This window comes from Dromiciops gliroides, chromosome 4 (assembly GCF_019393635.1).
Source record: "Dromiciops gliroides isolate mDroGli1 chromosome 4, mDroGli1.pri, whole genome shotgun sequence".
NCBI classification, from domain to species: Eukaryota; Metazoa; Chordata; class Mammalia; order Microbiotheria; family Microbiotheriidae; genus Dromiciops; species Dromiciops gliroides.
The window spans coordinates 153,390,488-153,403,421 of record NC_057864.1 but is presented as its reverse complement, the minus strand read 5'-3'; the positions used below and the strand labels follow the sequence as shown (position 1 = coordinate 153,403,421).

Below are 12,934 nucleotides of genomic sequence, written 5' to 3'. Positions count from 1 at the left end.
AGCAAAAGAGCTGAGTTTGCATCCAAGAATAACTTATCCAGCAAAGCTGAGTATAATCCTGAATGAAAAAAGGACATTTGATGAACTGAAAGACTTTCAAGTATTTGTAACAAAAAGATCAGAGCTCAATGGAAAATTTGATATAAAAGATCCAGAAGAAATATGAGGAAAACATTAAAGACTAATTATAAGGCACTCATTAAAGTCAAATCGTTCACTTATTATATATGTGGAATTATTATCGGTATTCTTAAAACTGTCATCATTGCTAAGGTAGTTTGAAAGAAAGATTGGGGCTAAGTTGTGTATGTTAGATGTGATTCTAAAAAACAAAATTGTATAGGAAAGGGTAAAAGGGAGCAACTATATTATAAAAATGGGGTGTGAAAGGAAGAACTAATACAGAGGAAGCAGGTCAGGGTGAAAGGTTGGTAATGTTGGAACCTTACTGTCATCTAGGTTGAAGAGGAAACAATGTATATATCCAGAAGGGTGTAGAAGTCTTCTGAACATATAGAGGGGTGAGAAAACTGGGGGATAGGGTAGGAGGGACTTTTAGAGAAGTATGTGGATTAGGATTTAGGAGAGTGGGGGTAGAGGATGGGGGACTTTTGAAGGAGTGTGGATTGAGTTTGGGGATGTAGGGGGAGAGGAATCTTGGAGGGGGTAGGAGGATGGAGAGAGAAGATAAGGTAATAGGGATAGGGTAAAAATAGAGGCTGTGAGAGAAAAATAGTAAAAATAAGATGGAGGGAAATTTGCAAATAGTAATTAAAACTTTGAATATGAATGGCATGTTTATAGCAGCTCTTTTTGGTGGCAAAGAATGGGAAATCACGGGGATTCCCAGCAATTGGGGAATGACTGAACAAGTTATGGTGTATGATTGTGATCAATGATCTTAGGAAGGTGTGGAAAGACTTGTACAAAATGATGAAAAGTGAAGTAAGCAGAACCAAGAGAACTGTATACAGTAACAGCAACAGTTTTAAAAATAACTTTAGTGACTAAGTCATTTTGACTATTATGAATACACAAATTAAAAATAAAGGAAGACATGAAGAAAGACATCTGCATCAATAGAAAAAACCAATAAAGAGACGTATATGTAGAATAAATCTGCATATATAAAATTTTGCATATATATGTGTGTATATGTACATGTATATATATGTGTGTAAACACACACATATATACACATACATATACATATATATATATATACACACACACCTATTTGTGTCTAATGGTAATCATCTCTAGGGTGGGGGGAGGAAAGAAACAAAAAGGAAAATAAAATTAACATGATAACTTGTATATTTGGAGGGAATAGCAAATTTCACAATGTAGATTTGCAATTTCACGTGCAGTCATCTCTTTTATTGTACTGTGTTATGGAAATGCTTGTTTTGTTCTATGAATTGGAAATAAAATAAATAAAAAAATAATACTTCAATGTCACCACAATCTCATCATTGTAGATCCTTTCTCCAAAGTTGCAAAATAAAAGTTATACATATCACATTCTGTTTCATATCCTCCCATAAATCTTCTGTACAGGATATATTCAATGTGCTGGAGATCTTCCCTGGGTCTTGCAACATTCCATGTCTATTAGTGCAGTACTCAGCATATCTTTATGATAGTTCCTGCTTTTGCTATATGACCAGTAGACTTACTTTTAAAACTGACCATATGTTCCCGGCATGATACCTTTTATACAACTTCTTGCATTCATTATTTTTGGCATTCTCCTGCAGATGCTAAGTGGAATAGTGGATAGGATGCTGGACTTGGAATTAGAAAGACCTTAGTTCAAATCCAACCTTATACACTAGCTATATGGCCTTTAGGTTAGTTATTTAGGTTCCCTCAGCCTCAGTTTCCTCATACATAAACTGGGAATAAAAATAGCAACTAACTCTCAGCTGTTGTGAAGATAAATTGAGATAATATGAATAAACTGCTTTGCAAACTTTTAAGTTCTATATAGAATAAAAAATTATAATAAATTTAAAGATGTCCTGTCTATCTTTGTTTCTCTCTGAACCTCTATTCCTTTCTGTTTCTAAAAATGTTTCATTGATGCTTTTATTTCTTTCCCTTTTTCTTTTTTTTGTATGTCAACACTATGACCAGCTCCCTCCCCCCTCCCAAGTCTCCCCACCAAATATAAAGGGAAAAACACAATCCTTGTAACAAAGAAGCATATAGTCACCCAAAAAAGGCACACATTTGCCACAACAAAATGTACGTCTGATTCTATACTGTGGGCTTGCTTAATCTTCAGTTCTTTTTAATTGTGGTTAGTCATTGCATTGGTCAGAATTCATGTCTTTCAAAATTGTTTTTCTTTACAATTTTGTTACTGTATAAATTGTTCTCCTGGTTCTGCTTCCTTCACCCTTTGTCATTTCATAACAAGCTTTCTAAGGTTTTTCCTGAAACTATTACTTTCATCATTTCTTATTGCTGGGTAATATTGTATTACATGTGTATGCCATATGTTGTTCCATCATCCCCTAGTTTGTAGATGCTCCCTTGGTTTTCTGAGGGCCTATTTTTTTTTAATTCTATTGTATTACTTTCTTTTTGATTCATTCAAGGGACCAATTAACATCTCATAAGGGGATTACTTGGTATCTGGCTATATTTTTACAGTTATTTTTTTCTATTCTTTTTTTCCCCCCAATCAATTATCAGTTCTTTCTCTGGAGGTGAAGAGCATGCTTATTCATCAGTAATTTGGGATTGTTTTAGATTATTGTATTGCTGAGAATAGTTGCCATTCACAATTCTTCATTGAACAATATTGCTGTTACTATGTAGAATATTCTCCTGGCTCTGCACTTCACTATATATCACTTCATGTAAGTCTTTCCAGGCCTTTCTGAAATCATCCTGCTTGCCATTTCTTATAGTACAATGATATTCCAATACAATCATATATCATAGTTTCTTTAGCCATTCCCCCCATTTTTTTTTTTTTGTGGGCAATGAGGGTTAAGTAACTTGCCCAGGGTCACACAGCTAGCAAGTGTCAAGTGTCTGCGGCCGGATTTGAACTCAGGCCCTCCTGAATCCAGGGCCAGTGCTTTATCCACTGCGCCACCTAGCTGCCCCTAAAGATAGGTTTTTGAATCAGGAAAGAACTTGTTCAAAACTTTGCCCAATTTCCCAAATTCCTCTTGCTTTCTTCATCCTATTCAATTTTGGGTATTTCTCTGTCCATCTGTGTCTTTTCCCACACATACATATACCCACACAGTCATATATATATATATACACACACACACATGCATATAGAACATATGTATATATGTAATGAATATATGCAGTTAATTGATCTGTTTAGTTTGTTTACATATGTGTATACATATATATGCACTTGTAAACTAACTAAACAGGTCAATTAAACTGCATATGATAGCCTGAACAATAGGCATCCTTCATTCATTTGCTTTTAGCTATGTGGATTAAAAGATCAAACTCTTTTGACTCCTTGTGGATCTCATTTAAGGAGGCTATGTAGTTTTCTGTGACCTAATATTATTCATATGTAATTATTGATGATGACAATAGTTTGTCATAGAAATCCTGACAGATACATTTCATTTTTCAAATTTTTGTTGTTTTTAGTTGAAGTTTTATCTTTACGTTGTCTTGGGATGATCTGACTAAATGGATCCAATGCCAAAAGTTCTATATGTTTGATTTTTTCATCACTACTCTTTATTATTTTATGAAATGATGCTGTTTTTAAGCTTCCATCACCCTTTTCATAATTTTTCTGCAAATAAGTGTACTCTGATTCTAAATCATCTAGTTCTCAGCATGACAGAATTACAAATTCTTTAGTGTTGGAAGAAATCTCAGACACCATCTTGCTCAATGAGAATCTTCTCTAACAACAGGCCAGCAGTGATGATAATGTGAACTTTGTGGCACCAAAACAATGCAAAACTGCACTGTCTGAGCCTACTCTCCTCAGAGACCAAGGTGGTATAGGGGAATGTGTTTCCCTGGAGGTATTTGGGAAGAATTTTTAGACTTCTGTTCTTGCCTCTGTCTTGAAGAAAATTATTCTCTATAAAAGCTAATTAATGTTATTTGGTTCAATGGAACTGGGGAGTGCCCACACTAGTCACTGAACAGTGTTGTGGGGAACACAACTGGAATGGGAACTCAAGCCAATGGCATCAGAGAAAGATCTCCCAACCTTTCCAGGGCACCCCTAGAATTCTGCTGGGGAGGTCATATAGTCAGCATTACTTTAAGAAGTGGTCAGAAGGAATTCAGTATACACACATGCCTATGTAATGTATTTGTGTGTGTGTGTGCTGGTTGTAGGAGGACTCAATTACTGAAGGGCACAAGGCAGTGTATATTACAGAAGAACTCTGTCATTAAATAAAATCATAGCACATACGGATGTAGTTTTCTTTTTAGCAAGTGGGAGAAGTCATATCTAGTACATAGCTGGCTCAATAAGGCTTTGAGAGGCAGGAAAGTACAGTGGAAAAAACATTTGTTTTGAAATAAGAAGACCTGGGTTTAAATCCTGTCTGTGTCACTTATTACCTGGGTGCTCTTGGATAACTCACTTAATCTTTCTGCACTTCAGTCTCCACATTTGTAAAATGAAGGTTTGAAAATGTTTATGGCCTCTAAGGTCTCTTCTCACTCTAAATATATATGTGGGAAATGATGGTAATATTTGTTTACATTTGTTTCTTTATCCATTTCCTATTTTGTGGCACAGTAGCTTGGACCTGTTCTAATTGCTCTTCATATGAGCTTTTCATCTCTATCCTTTCTTTTTCTTTAGTAGTGATTCTGGGGCAGTTAGGTGGCACAGTGGATAGAGCACCGGCCCTGGATTCAGGAGGACCTGAGTTCAGATTCAGACTCAGACACTTAACACTAGCTGTGTGACCCTGGGCAAGTCACTTAACCCCAATTGCCTCAAAAAAAAAAAAAGAAAGTAGTGATTCTGACACTTGCATTAACAAGTTGATGGTCTGACTGCAGGCAGACAGCTGATTCAGCAATAACTTCCACGTTGGTGGAAGACACTTCTTGTCTTTCAAGATATGGTTGATTTCATTTTTTTAAATAATGTTTTGTGTTTGCCATGTGTGTAATTTAAGATTCTAAATGTGAATTCTAATCTGTTCCCCCAGTTTTGGGGGAAACTGACTAAAATCACTGATAAAACAAGTTTAGGTTTTTAAGGGTTTATTGGAAAATAGAAAGAAAAAGATTGAGAACAGAATTCCAACAGCCTGGCATTCCTATCTTTCCTCAAATTTCCTGTGAAGTCCTCTGCCGCCACCACCACCAAGTCAGGAACCCAAAAGCGCAAGAGCTCTCCCGGGCAGGCTCCCTCCCCTCCTTCCTGTCTCCTCCCAGAAAATAGGAGGCTCCTCAAGTTGATTGGCTGGTAGCCTTGATAGACAGCACCCATGAGCAACCGTCATTTCCTGACGCCAAGGAAAAGCCACAATGCCTCTGAGGCACTTTCCTCATGGTGGAGCTTTCCCACAGCAAGTCTCCAGTAGGTGGCATCATTCCAATCATTACACATGTCTGACTCCTTCCACCTTCTCTCTTGAAGAAGATATTCATGGTAAATAAATGTGAGTCTCTGGAGCAGTCTATAATCCTTTGGGTACAACCTGCTCCAGTGGCATAGCCATGAAGAACTAAGGGTCACCTTCATGTCCTGATGAAGCCTTATAGTGGTAATTTTGCAATTATAAAGTAGTATGTAAGTGTAAACTATTGTTGTAAGAAGGGATAGGTCTGAATATAATTAGTAGGTAACTGCCTATGGTGGCCTGATTTGAGGAATGCCTCTGCTCCAAAGTCTTTCTTTTAACACCTTTCATGGGCCTGACATTTCATTATTAGACATATTAGTATTCTGAGTGTCCTCTACTAAAATGCATATACTACTAGAAGCCTAAACCCTTTGGGGGATTATGATAGAGAAAGGCCTTCTGGGAATGAGATACATGATAGCAGTAACAATAATAATGAGCAATAATGATACTAAAACTATACAGGAACAACTGACATTTATATAGTGCTTAATCTTTATCTTATGAAGTAGGTATTATTGTATCTTTTTTCATGTGAGGAAAGTAAGGCTCAGATAGATTAAGTAATTTGTTTATGATTATACAATTTGTGCAAGAGACCCCAGGTCAGGCATGGACCAATGAAATTATAAGAAGACAAATGGAAATAGGAGTATATAACTGCAAAGCTCAACTTGACTTCTTCCCCGCATGTACCCAGTGCTTTCCTTCAAAGACCTTTGTTTTCAAAACTCAAGGATGAATAGTCGCAAGGAACTATAGATGCAAATTAAGAGGAGCCCTGTATCTTCTCTCTCTTGATAAGCATGACTTCATCTTTAAAACAGTTTCCTTTTGAGTGAAAAATAAGAAGTTATCTCAATCCCACCTCCATTACCATTCCTTGGTTTCTCAAAGCATAAAATGAGTTCTTCTCCCTTAAGGACAATGACAGGTTAGAAACCCCACTCTATCTTCTAGGTCAGCTGCAATGTAAATTAAATCTCTTCTACTTTTTCTCCATTATTTGTATTCATAACTCATCTGGCTGATAGAGGAATGCTGTTAATTAATGGTTAGCTCCCTGTCATGGCTTGTAAAGTTTCTTTACCTAACCCTCATACAAATTATATGAAAGTAGCAGAACTCAGAGAATGACACACTTTAGTGTATACCTCTTTAGGTGACTGGATGGTAGAGTAAATTGTGACAGAATCCTTCTGGTCTGGAATACTAGGACTTTCAGTCTTTTTCTGTAAAAAAAAATGTCATTTTAGGTCATAAGGAATAAGATGACAGTGGTATTTACATATAGATTAAAGACTCTAGGGTGGGTAGTATGATGAAAGTAAGGGATAGTTTGAGTCAGTGGGAGGTGTCATGTTCCAGACCCTAGTTTATGTGACCTAATGGAACCCAGAATTTTTTGACTTTTAAATATTGTAAGCCCTTGGTGGATCAGGAATGGAGAAGGAAATGAAATGTCTCCAATAAACAGGCCATGATGGCTCAGTAAAGGGATGAATAGCAGAGAACAAGGATCATGTTCTGGGAGGAAGAGAGGCAGCAAGGGTGTAGTGGAAAGTACATTAGATTTCTTAAGCCCCCTACTTCCTCATCTTCTCTGATCCAGGATGCTACTTGTTAGGGTTTTCATCCACCTCCTCAAATGAAGATGTGTATATAACAATCCTTTGTTTACTTGGCATATTCTCTCTGTAATATATAAGGTCCCTGAAGGCAAGGGCTATTTTTCCATTTGGTCTTTGTTATGCTGGTTCCTTGGGCATAGTAGGTCCTTAATATTGTTGGTTTGGAATGGATTTTACTTTCTCCAGTTTCTGTACCTAGTAGGCCCTTAATGAATAATTGGTGTATTGTGAATGGGTGAATAAGTGATTGAATATGTACCACAGGAGTCACTGAGTGTAGAACATGGAGAACTGAAGAAATCATATCTCCTTGATGAACCTCATTTAATCTCCTCAGTTGGGAAGAAATATGACAGCTAAGTGATAGAATGCCTAAAGGGTCTATATGGAAGGGTAGCTCTTCCTAAGCCCCCATATTCTCCCCTCTAAGAATACATTTCAACTACTCTGTATGTGGTTTGTATATGCCTGTTTATTTTTATGTTGTTCCCTTCATTAGACTTTATAGTCTAAAACCATCCCTGAGGGATGGTTTTGCTTTTCTTTGTAATCCCCAGAACTTGATACAATCCCTGCCATATATTGTTCAGTTGCGTCTGACTCTTCATGACCCCACTTGGGGTTTTCTTGGCAAAGATAGTGGAGTGGTTTGCCATTTTCTTCTCCAGCTAATTTTATACAGATGAGGAAATTGAGACAAATATGATTAAGTTACTTGCCCAGGGTCACATAGTCAGATTTGAACTCATGAAGAGGAGTCTTCCTGACTCCAAGCCCAGCACTCTATCCACTGTGACATCTAGCTGCCCTGGCAGTGATTGCTTAATAAATCCTTGTTGAACCACAAAACAATAGAAAATGAATGTTGCCAAATTATAAAGAACAAGGGGGGCTCCAAAGAAGAGACTTGAGAAACACTTCCTTCCATCCCTCACTTTATATGTAGGTGTGTGTGTGTGTGTGTGTGTGTGTGTGTGTGTGTGTGTGTGTGTGTGAGAGAGAGAGAGAGAGAGAGAGAGAGGGGGAGGTTTACTTATGGATGTGGAATATTGCATGTCAAATTTTTTTCAATGTACTGAGTGGTCTTGCTGAAGATTTTTCTTCTCTTTTTGTTTAAAATAAATTCTTTTGGGGCAGCTAGGTGGCACAGTGGATAGAGCACCAGCTCTGGAGTCAGGAGGACCTGAGTTCAAATCCAACCTCAGACACTTGGCACTTGCTAGCTGTGTGACCCTGGGCAAGTCACTTAACCCCAATTGCCTCAACAACAACAACAAAACAAAACAAAAAATAAAATAAATTTTTTGTTATTGGGCATGTCTCTTAGAGGGAAGAAAAGTATGCAGGGGACAATCTAGGAGATGTAAAATGAAAATATAACAGTACAAATCTGTTTTTTAAATGATTCTAGGAGCTGATTCTATTTAGGCAGATTGCATTCATTCATCCATTCATCAGACATTTATTAAATGTATACTACAAGCACTTCACAGGGGACCTAAGGTCTTTTTAGATGGAAGAAATATCTGCTTTTCACTTCCAGAAAAGTCCTTGGAATTCCAGATACCTGGTTCCTGATAGGTTCTGGAAGGAACTTCTGGTGCAGGGTGATCATATCCTAAAATATACGTGTCTGGAAGTCACAGTAAAAGGGTTGTAGCTACTGTCTGTCTACAAGAGTACACATATGTTGCTGGTAACAAGAAAATAATCAAAGTCCTGAGGCCCCAGAATACTCCATTTACATATAATCCCTACTAAACTAAACCCTCTAAACCTTCTGGTTGGCATTTACTGTTTGTGTGGCTGGGTATCAATTCCTTAATTTCCTCATCTGTAAATTGAAGGAGTCAGACTGGTTGGCCCCTAAAGTTCCTTCTAGCCCTCAACCTGTAATTCTATGATCCTCAAGCATTTCTATTTTCTTGGGGAAAATGTGAAATAGTCCATATTGGTGGTTTCTTTTCTCTTCACAAGCAGGGGAAAGCTGTTTTTCACAGTTTAAAAAAAGGAACTTAGAGATGCAGAATTTCTAGTTGAGACACTGACTCCATAGAAAGAAAAATGGCAGTCTTTTAAAAAGTGGGGTAGAGGAGGAGAAACTTGGACAGTTCCTACATCTTCCAGGAAATGAATGGAAGCTGGCCTCTAAGGGTTACAAAGATATTTTGGGACTGTCACCTGCAGGTTGTAACGATTGGAATAACGCCACCTGCTGGATACTTACTGTAGAAGAGTTCTGCCCATGAAGCGAAGGTCTTTGAGGGCAAGACCAGGCATCAGGAAGTGACGCGGGCGAGTGGGAGGAGGAAGGAAGAGACTGGCGCTCGGTCTCAGGCTCTTTCCTGAGGACGCTGGCGGAGAAGGGAGCTAGAAATGTGCTCTCCCTTTAATAGATAGGAATTGAGGCCTTTTTCTCTCTCTTTACCAAATTCTTATTCTCCTTAATAAATGCTTAAAAGTCTAACTCTTGCTAAAGCTTATAATTTATTGGCGACCACTCATTAGATATTTTAGACAGACTAGCTAGAATTTTAGCCCTTAACAAGGTACTTACTAAATGGGGGTAGGGCATACATGATGAAAGGCCAAAGTTATCTGCTTGCATTAGGGGCTGTAGGCTGTTAGCATTAGGAATATAATTTCTCCTTCTCTTCTTCATATTGGCTCTGAGTTCCCTTATCTTACCTGCATAAAACCTTTCAATCAGTTGGACTGATTGAACTGACTGAACAGACTGCCTCTGAACTGATCATAAACCCCTGGCTCTTTTGTTAACTTTCACACTCCATTCTATTTCATTTGGAGTAGATTGTAATCTCCTTGGAACTTGTTTTTATTGTCTTTGTATTCCTAGGCTAGTTCAGTACCTAGACCAAGTTGCCTCAAGAGGCAAATTGTATCATTGGATTCCTCAAGAGTAGGCTGGATGAACATTTGCTGGGCATGTGTTTGATGGTTTTAAAAATCCAACCTTGATTACCCCTAACCCTAAGCATCTCCAATAAATGAACAAAAAGTATACACTTGAAGACCTCCAATAATAAAGAAGTCTCATGCTAGGCATGTAATATGTGCAGTGGATATAGAGCTGACCCTGGAGTAAGGAGGACCTGAGTTCAAATCCGTCCTTAGACAGTTACTAGCTGTGTGACTCTGGGCAAGTTGCTTAACCCTGATTGCCTCAGTTTCCTCATCTGTAAAATGAATTGGAACAGGAAATGGCAAACCACTCCAGTATCTTTGCCAAGAAAACCCCAAATGGGGTCATGGAGAGTTGGATACAGCTAAATATCAACAACAATGTTGATTTGAATAGATGGAGTCAATAAGCATGGGTTATATATACTTATCATTGTGCCAGCTATTGTGGGAGACCAAAGAACCATAGATTCATAGAATTTCAAAGCTGGAGAGCACAGAATCTTAGGATCATCAATCTAGAGACCCTGGAGGGACGCCAGAGGCCAACTTCTCTCTAAAGAGATTAAATGACTTGCCCCCAGTCAACATAGCTAGTAAGTGTCAGGGTATAGACTTCTCTGCCCTCAATGTACTTGGGAGGAGAGATTAGTGCTTATGCATCAGTCAGGAAAATCTCATGATTACATGTAAAACAGTGTGGTACAAATCTGAAACTCTATGGGAAGTCTGAGGAGGGGTCAGGGTAGACTGCAATGGTCTCACGTGACTTTGTGGTCTAATGCACATGATATAGGAGCTCTTGGATAATTTACTCCCTACTTTGTTTCCCTGGATGGATTAGTAATATGGTTTTGATAATAGGTGGGGCAGCTAAATGGTTAAGTGGAAAGAGCAACAGCTTTTTAGTTAGGAGGACCTGAGTTCAAATTTGGCCTTAGGCACTTACTAGCTCTGTGACCCCAGACAATCACTTAACTCTGTTTGCTTCAGATTCCTCATCTGTAAGATGGGCTGGAGAAGGAAATGACAAACCACCCTCATATCTTTGCCAGAGAGAGTTGAACACAACTGAAATGACTGAACAGCAAGAGGTGTCAATTGGATGGCTGAAAGAACTTACCCTGTATGGATGACTGACTTGTGCATATACTGTGGTCCCTTCAGTGGAAGCCTCTGTTGACACAAAAGGCAGAATCAGCAAAATAGAGACTTCCTGACCCCACCAACCAAGTGTACAACTAGCTCTTCTTCTTCTTCTTCTTTTTTTTTTTTTTTTGGTGAGGCAATTGGGGTTAAGTGACTTGCCCAGGGTCACACAGCTAGTACACGTCAAGTGTCTGAGGCCGCATTTGAACTCAGGTCCTCCTGAATCCAGGGCCAGTGCTGTATCCACTGCACCACTTAGCTGCCCCCAACTAGCTCTTCTTGACAGCAAAACTCTGTTCCCTACCATCAGTAGCACTGTCTAATAGGGCCCTTGGTGCCATGATCTCATGTTCCCCTACCCACAGAGTTCCTCCTTCCACCTCTTTCATTCCCTTTCTCCACTGTGTAACAATCCTAAGTGTCAATCCAGGTAGCTCAGAATCTGGAAACTTACCCTGTTGCTGAACACGGTTTGTTGAGAATTGGATGAAACCTGAAAAGATAAGCCCAGAAATTGAATAAAATGATAAAGAGAGAAGTCATTACCCCTTGGCTTTGCTCCCTTCCCCATTCCAATATCTCCTGGGAAAGGTAGGGAGTAATTCAAGGGTGGAAAGGTGGGATAGATTGTGCTGGACAGTCAAGTCCCACGTGTAATGAAGTGTCTGTTCAAGGGAAAGAAAGGAGAATGGTTCCAGGTGGTAGGCCTTCGATTTTCAATAGGCTACCCCTCACACAAGGTCATTGTATGTTCCAGAAACCATCTGAAGAGAGTAGTCAATTTATGGATTTACTCTGTGACTCACTCAGGTGATAGCTGGGGATAGAGGTCCCAATATTGGCCCCCAAATCAGAGTGATGGGCTTCACCAAAGCAAAGAGGTTTGGGGATAATGAGAAGATGAATGTATAGCCAGGATACATGCCACTAAAATCCTGGAGTAGTAGGGAAAATCAATTAGTAACACAGGTTACAGAAACTCATTTTTCGAGGAAATCTCACCTTGTCCTTTTTTGTTCCAAAAAATAATTCCAAACATGATGGCTACACACAGCACAACTGGAAATAAAATTCCAATGACCAGCATAACATAATTCACAGATGATGGTCCTTGAGGATTTGGAAAGGAAAAGATAACATGAGTGGTAATGGGGAGACTGAGCCAGAGTCCCTGCTGAGCTGCTTCTGGAATTTCCTCTCTAAATCTGGCCATCCTGATTATTTGGTGAGGATGCAATGGGATGAGTAGGAACCACATCTCAGGGAGGGTAATCTGGTGGTCCCTGGTTAGAGCTGGGAGAAGTTGGCTTTCCTGAGATACTTGTCTTTGAGTTCTGTGTGCTGAAAAGATGTGGGGTTGTGGAGGATGATGGAGGGATATTGGGGTAGAAAAGGCAATAGGCTTTGAAAGCTCTGAAGGGAGAAGCTCGGGACCCTGGGACATTTCTGGTCTCTCTTAAAAGTAGTTCTGTTGGGTTCTGTGCCCAGGGAGCTCTGGTAAGCAGTATGGGGCAGGAGAAAGAAATTAGATTTAGAGTCAGGACACTTGAATTCAAAGCCTAATCTTCCATTTCCATGTATGACCACAGGCAAATCATTGAACCTTCTTGGGTTTTGGTTTGCTCATTT

At 39.0% G+C, this 12,934-nt stretch overlaps 1 protein-coding gene across 1 annotated transcript in view; it reads right to left on the bottom strand.

Annotated features, from left to right (window-relative positions):
* LOC122725938 (SLAM family member 9-like) overlaps positions 1–12,934 on the bottom strand; it is a 47,252-nt gene that overhangs the window by 3,805 nt on the left and 30,513 nt on the right. Inside the window, exons 4-7 of the mRNA XM_043963301.1 lie at positions 12,308–12,415; positions 11,760–11,798; positions 11,280–11,332; positions 6,758–6,835 (exon numbers count right to left, since the gene is read on the bottom strand). Of these exons, the coding sequence (XP_043819236.1) occupies positions 6,758–6,835; positions 11,280–11,332; positions 11,760–11,798; positions 12,308–12,415 (278 nt within the window). The remainder of the gene's footprint in view (positions 1–6,757; positions 6,836–11,279; positions 11,333–11,759; positions 11,799–12,307; positions 12,416–12,934) is intronic.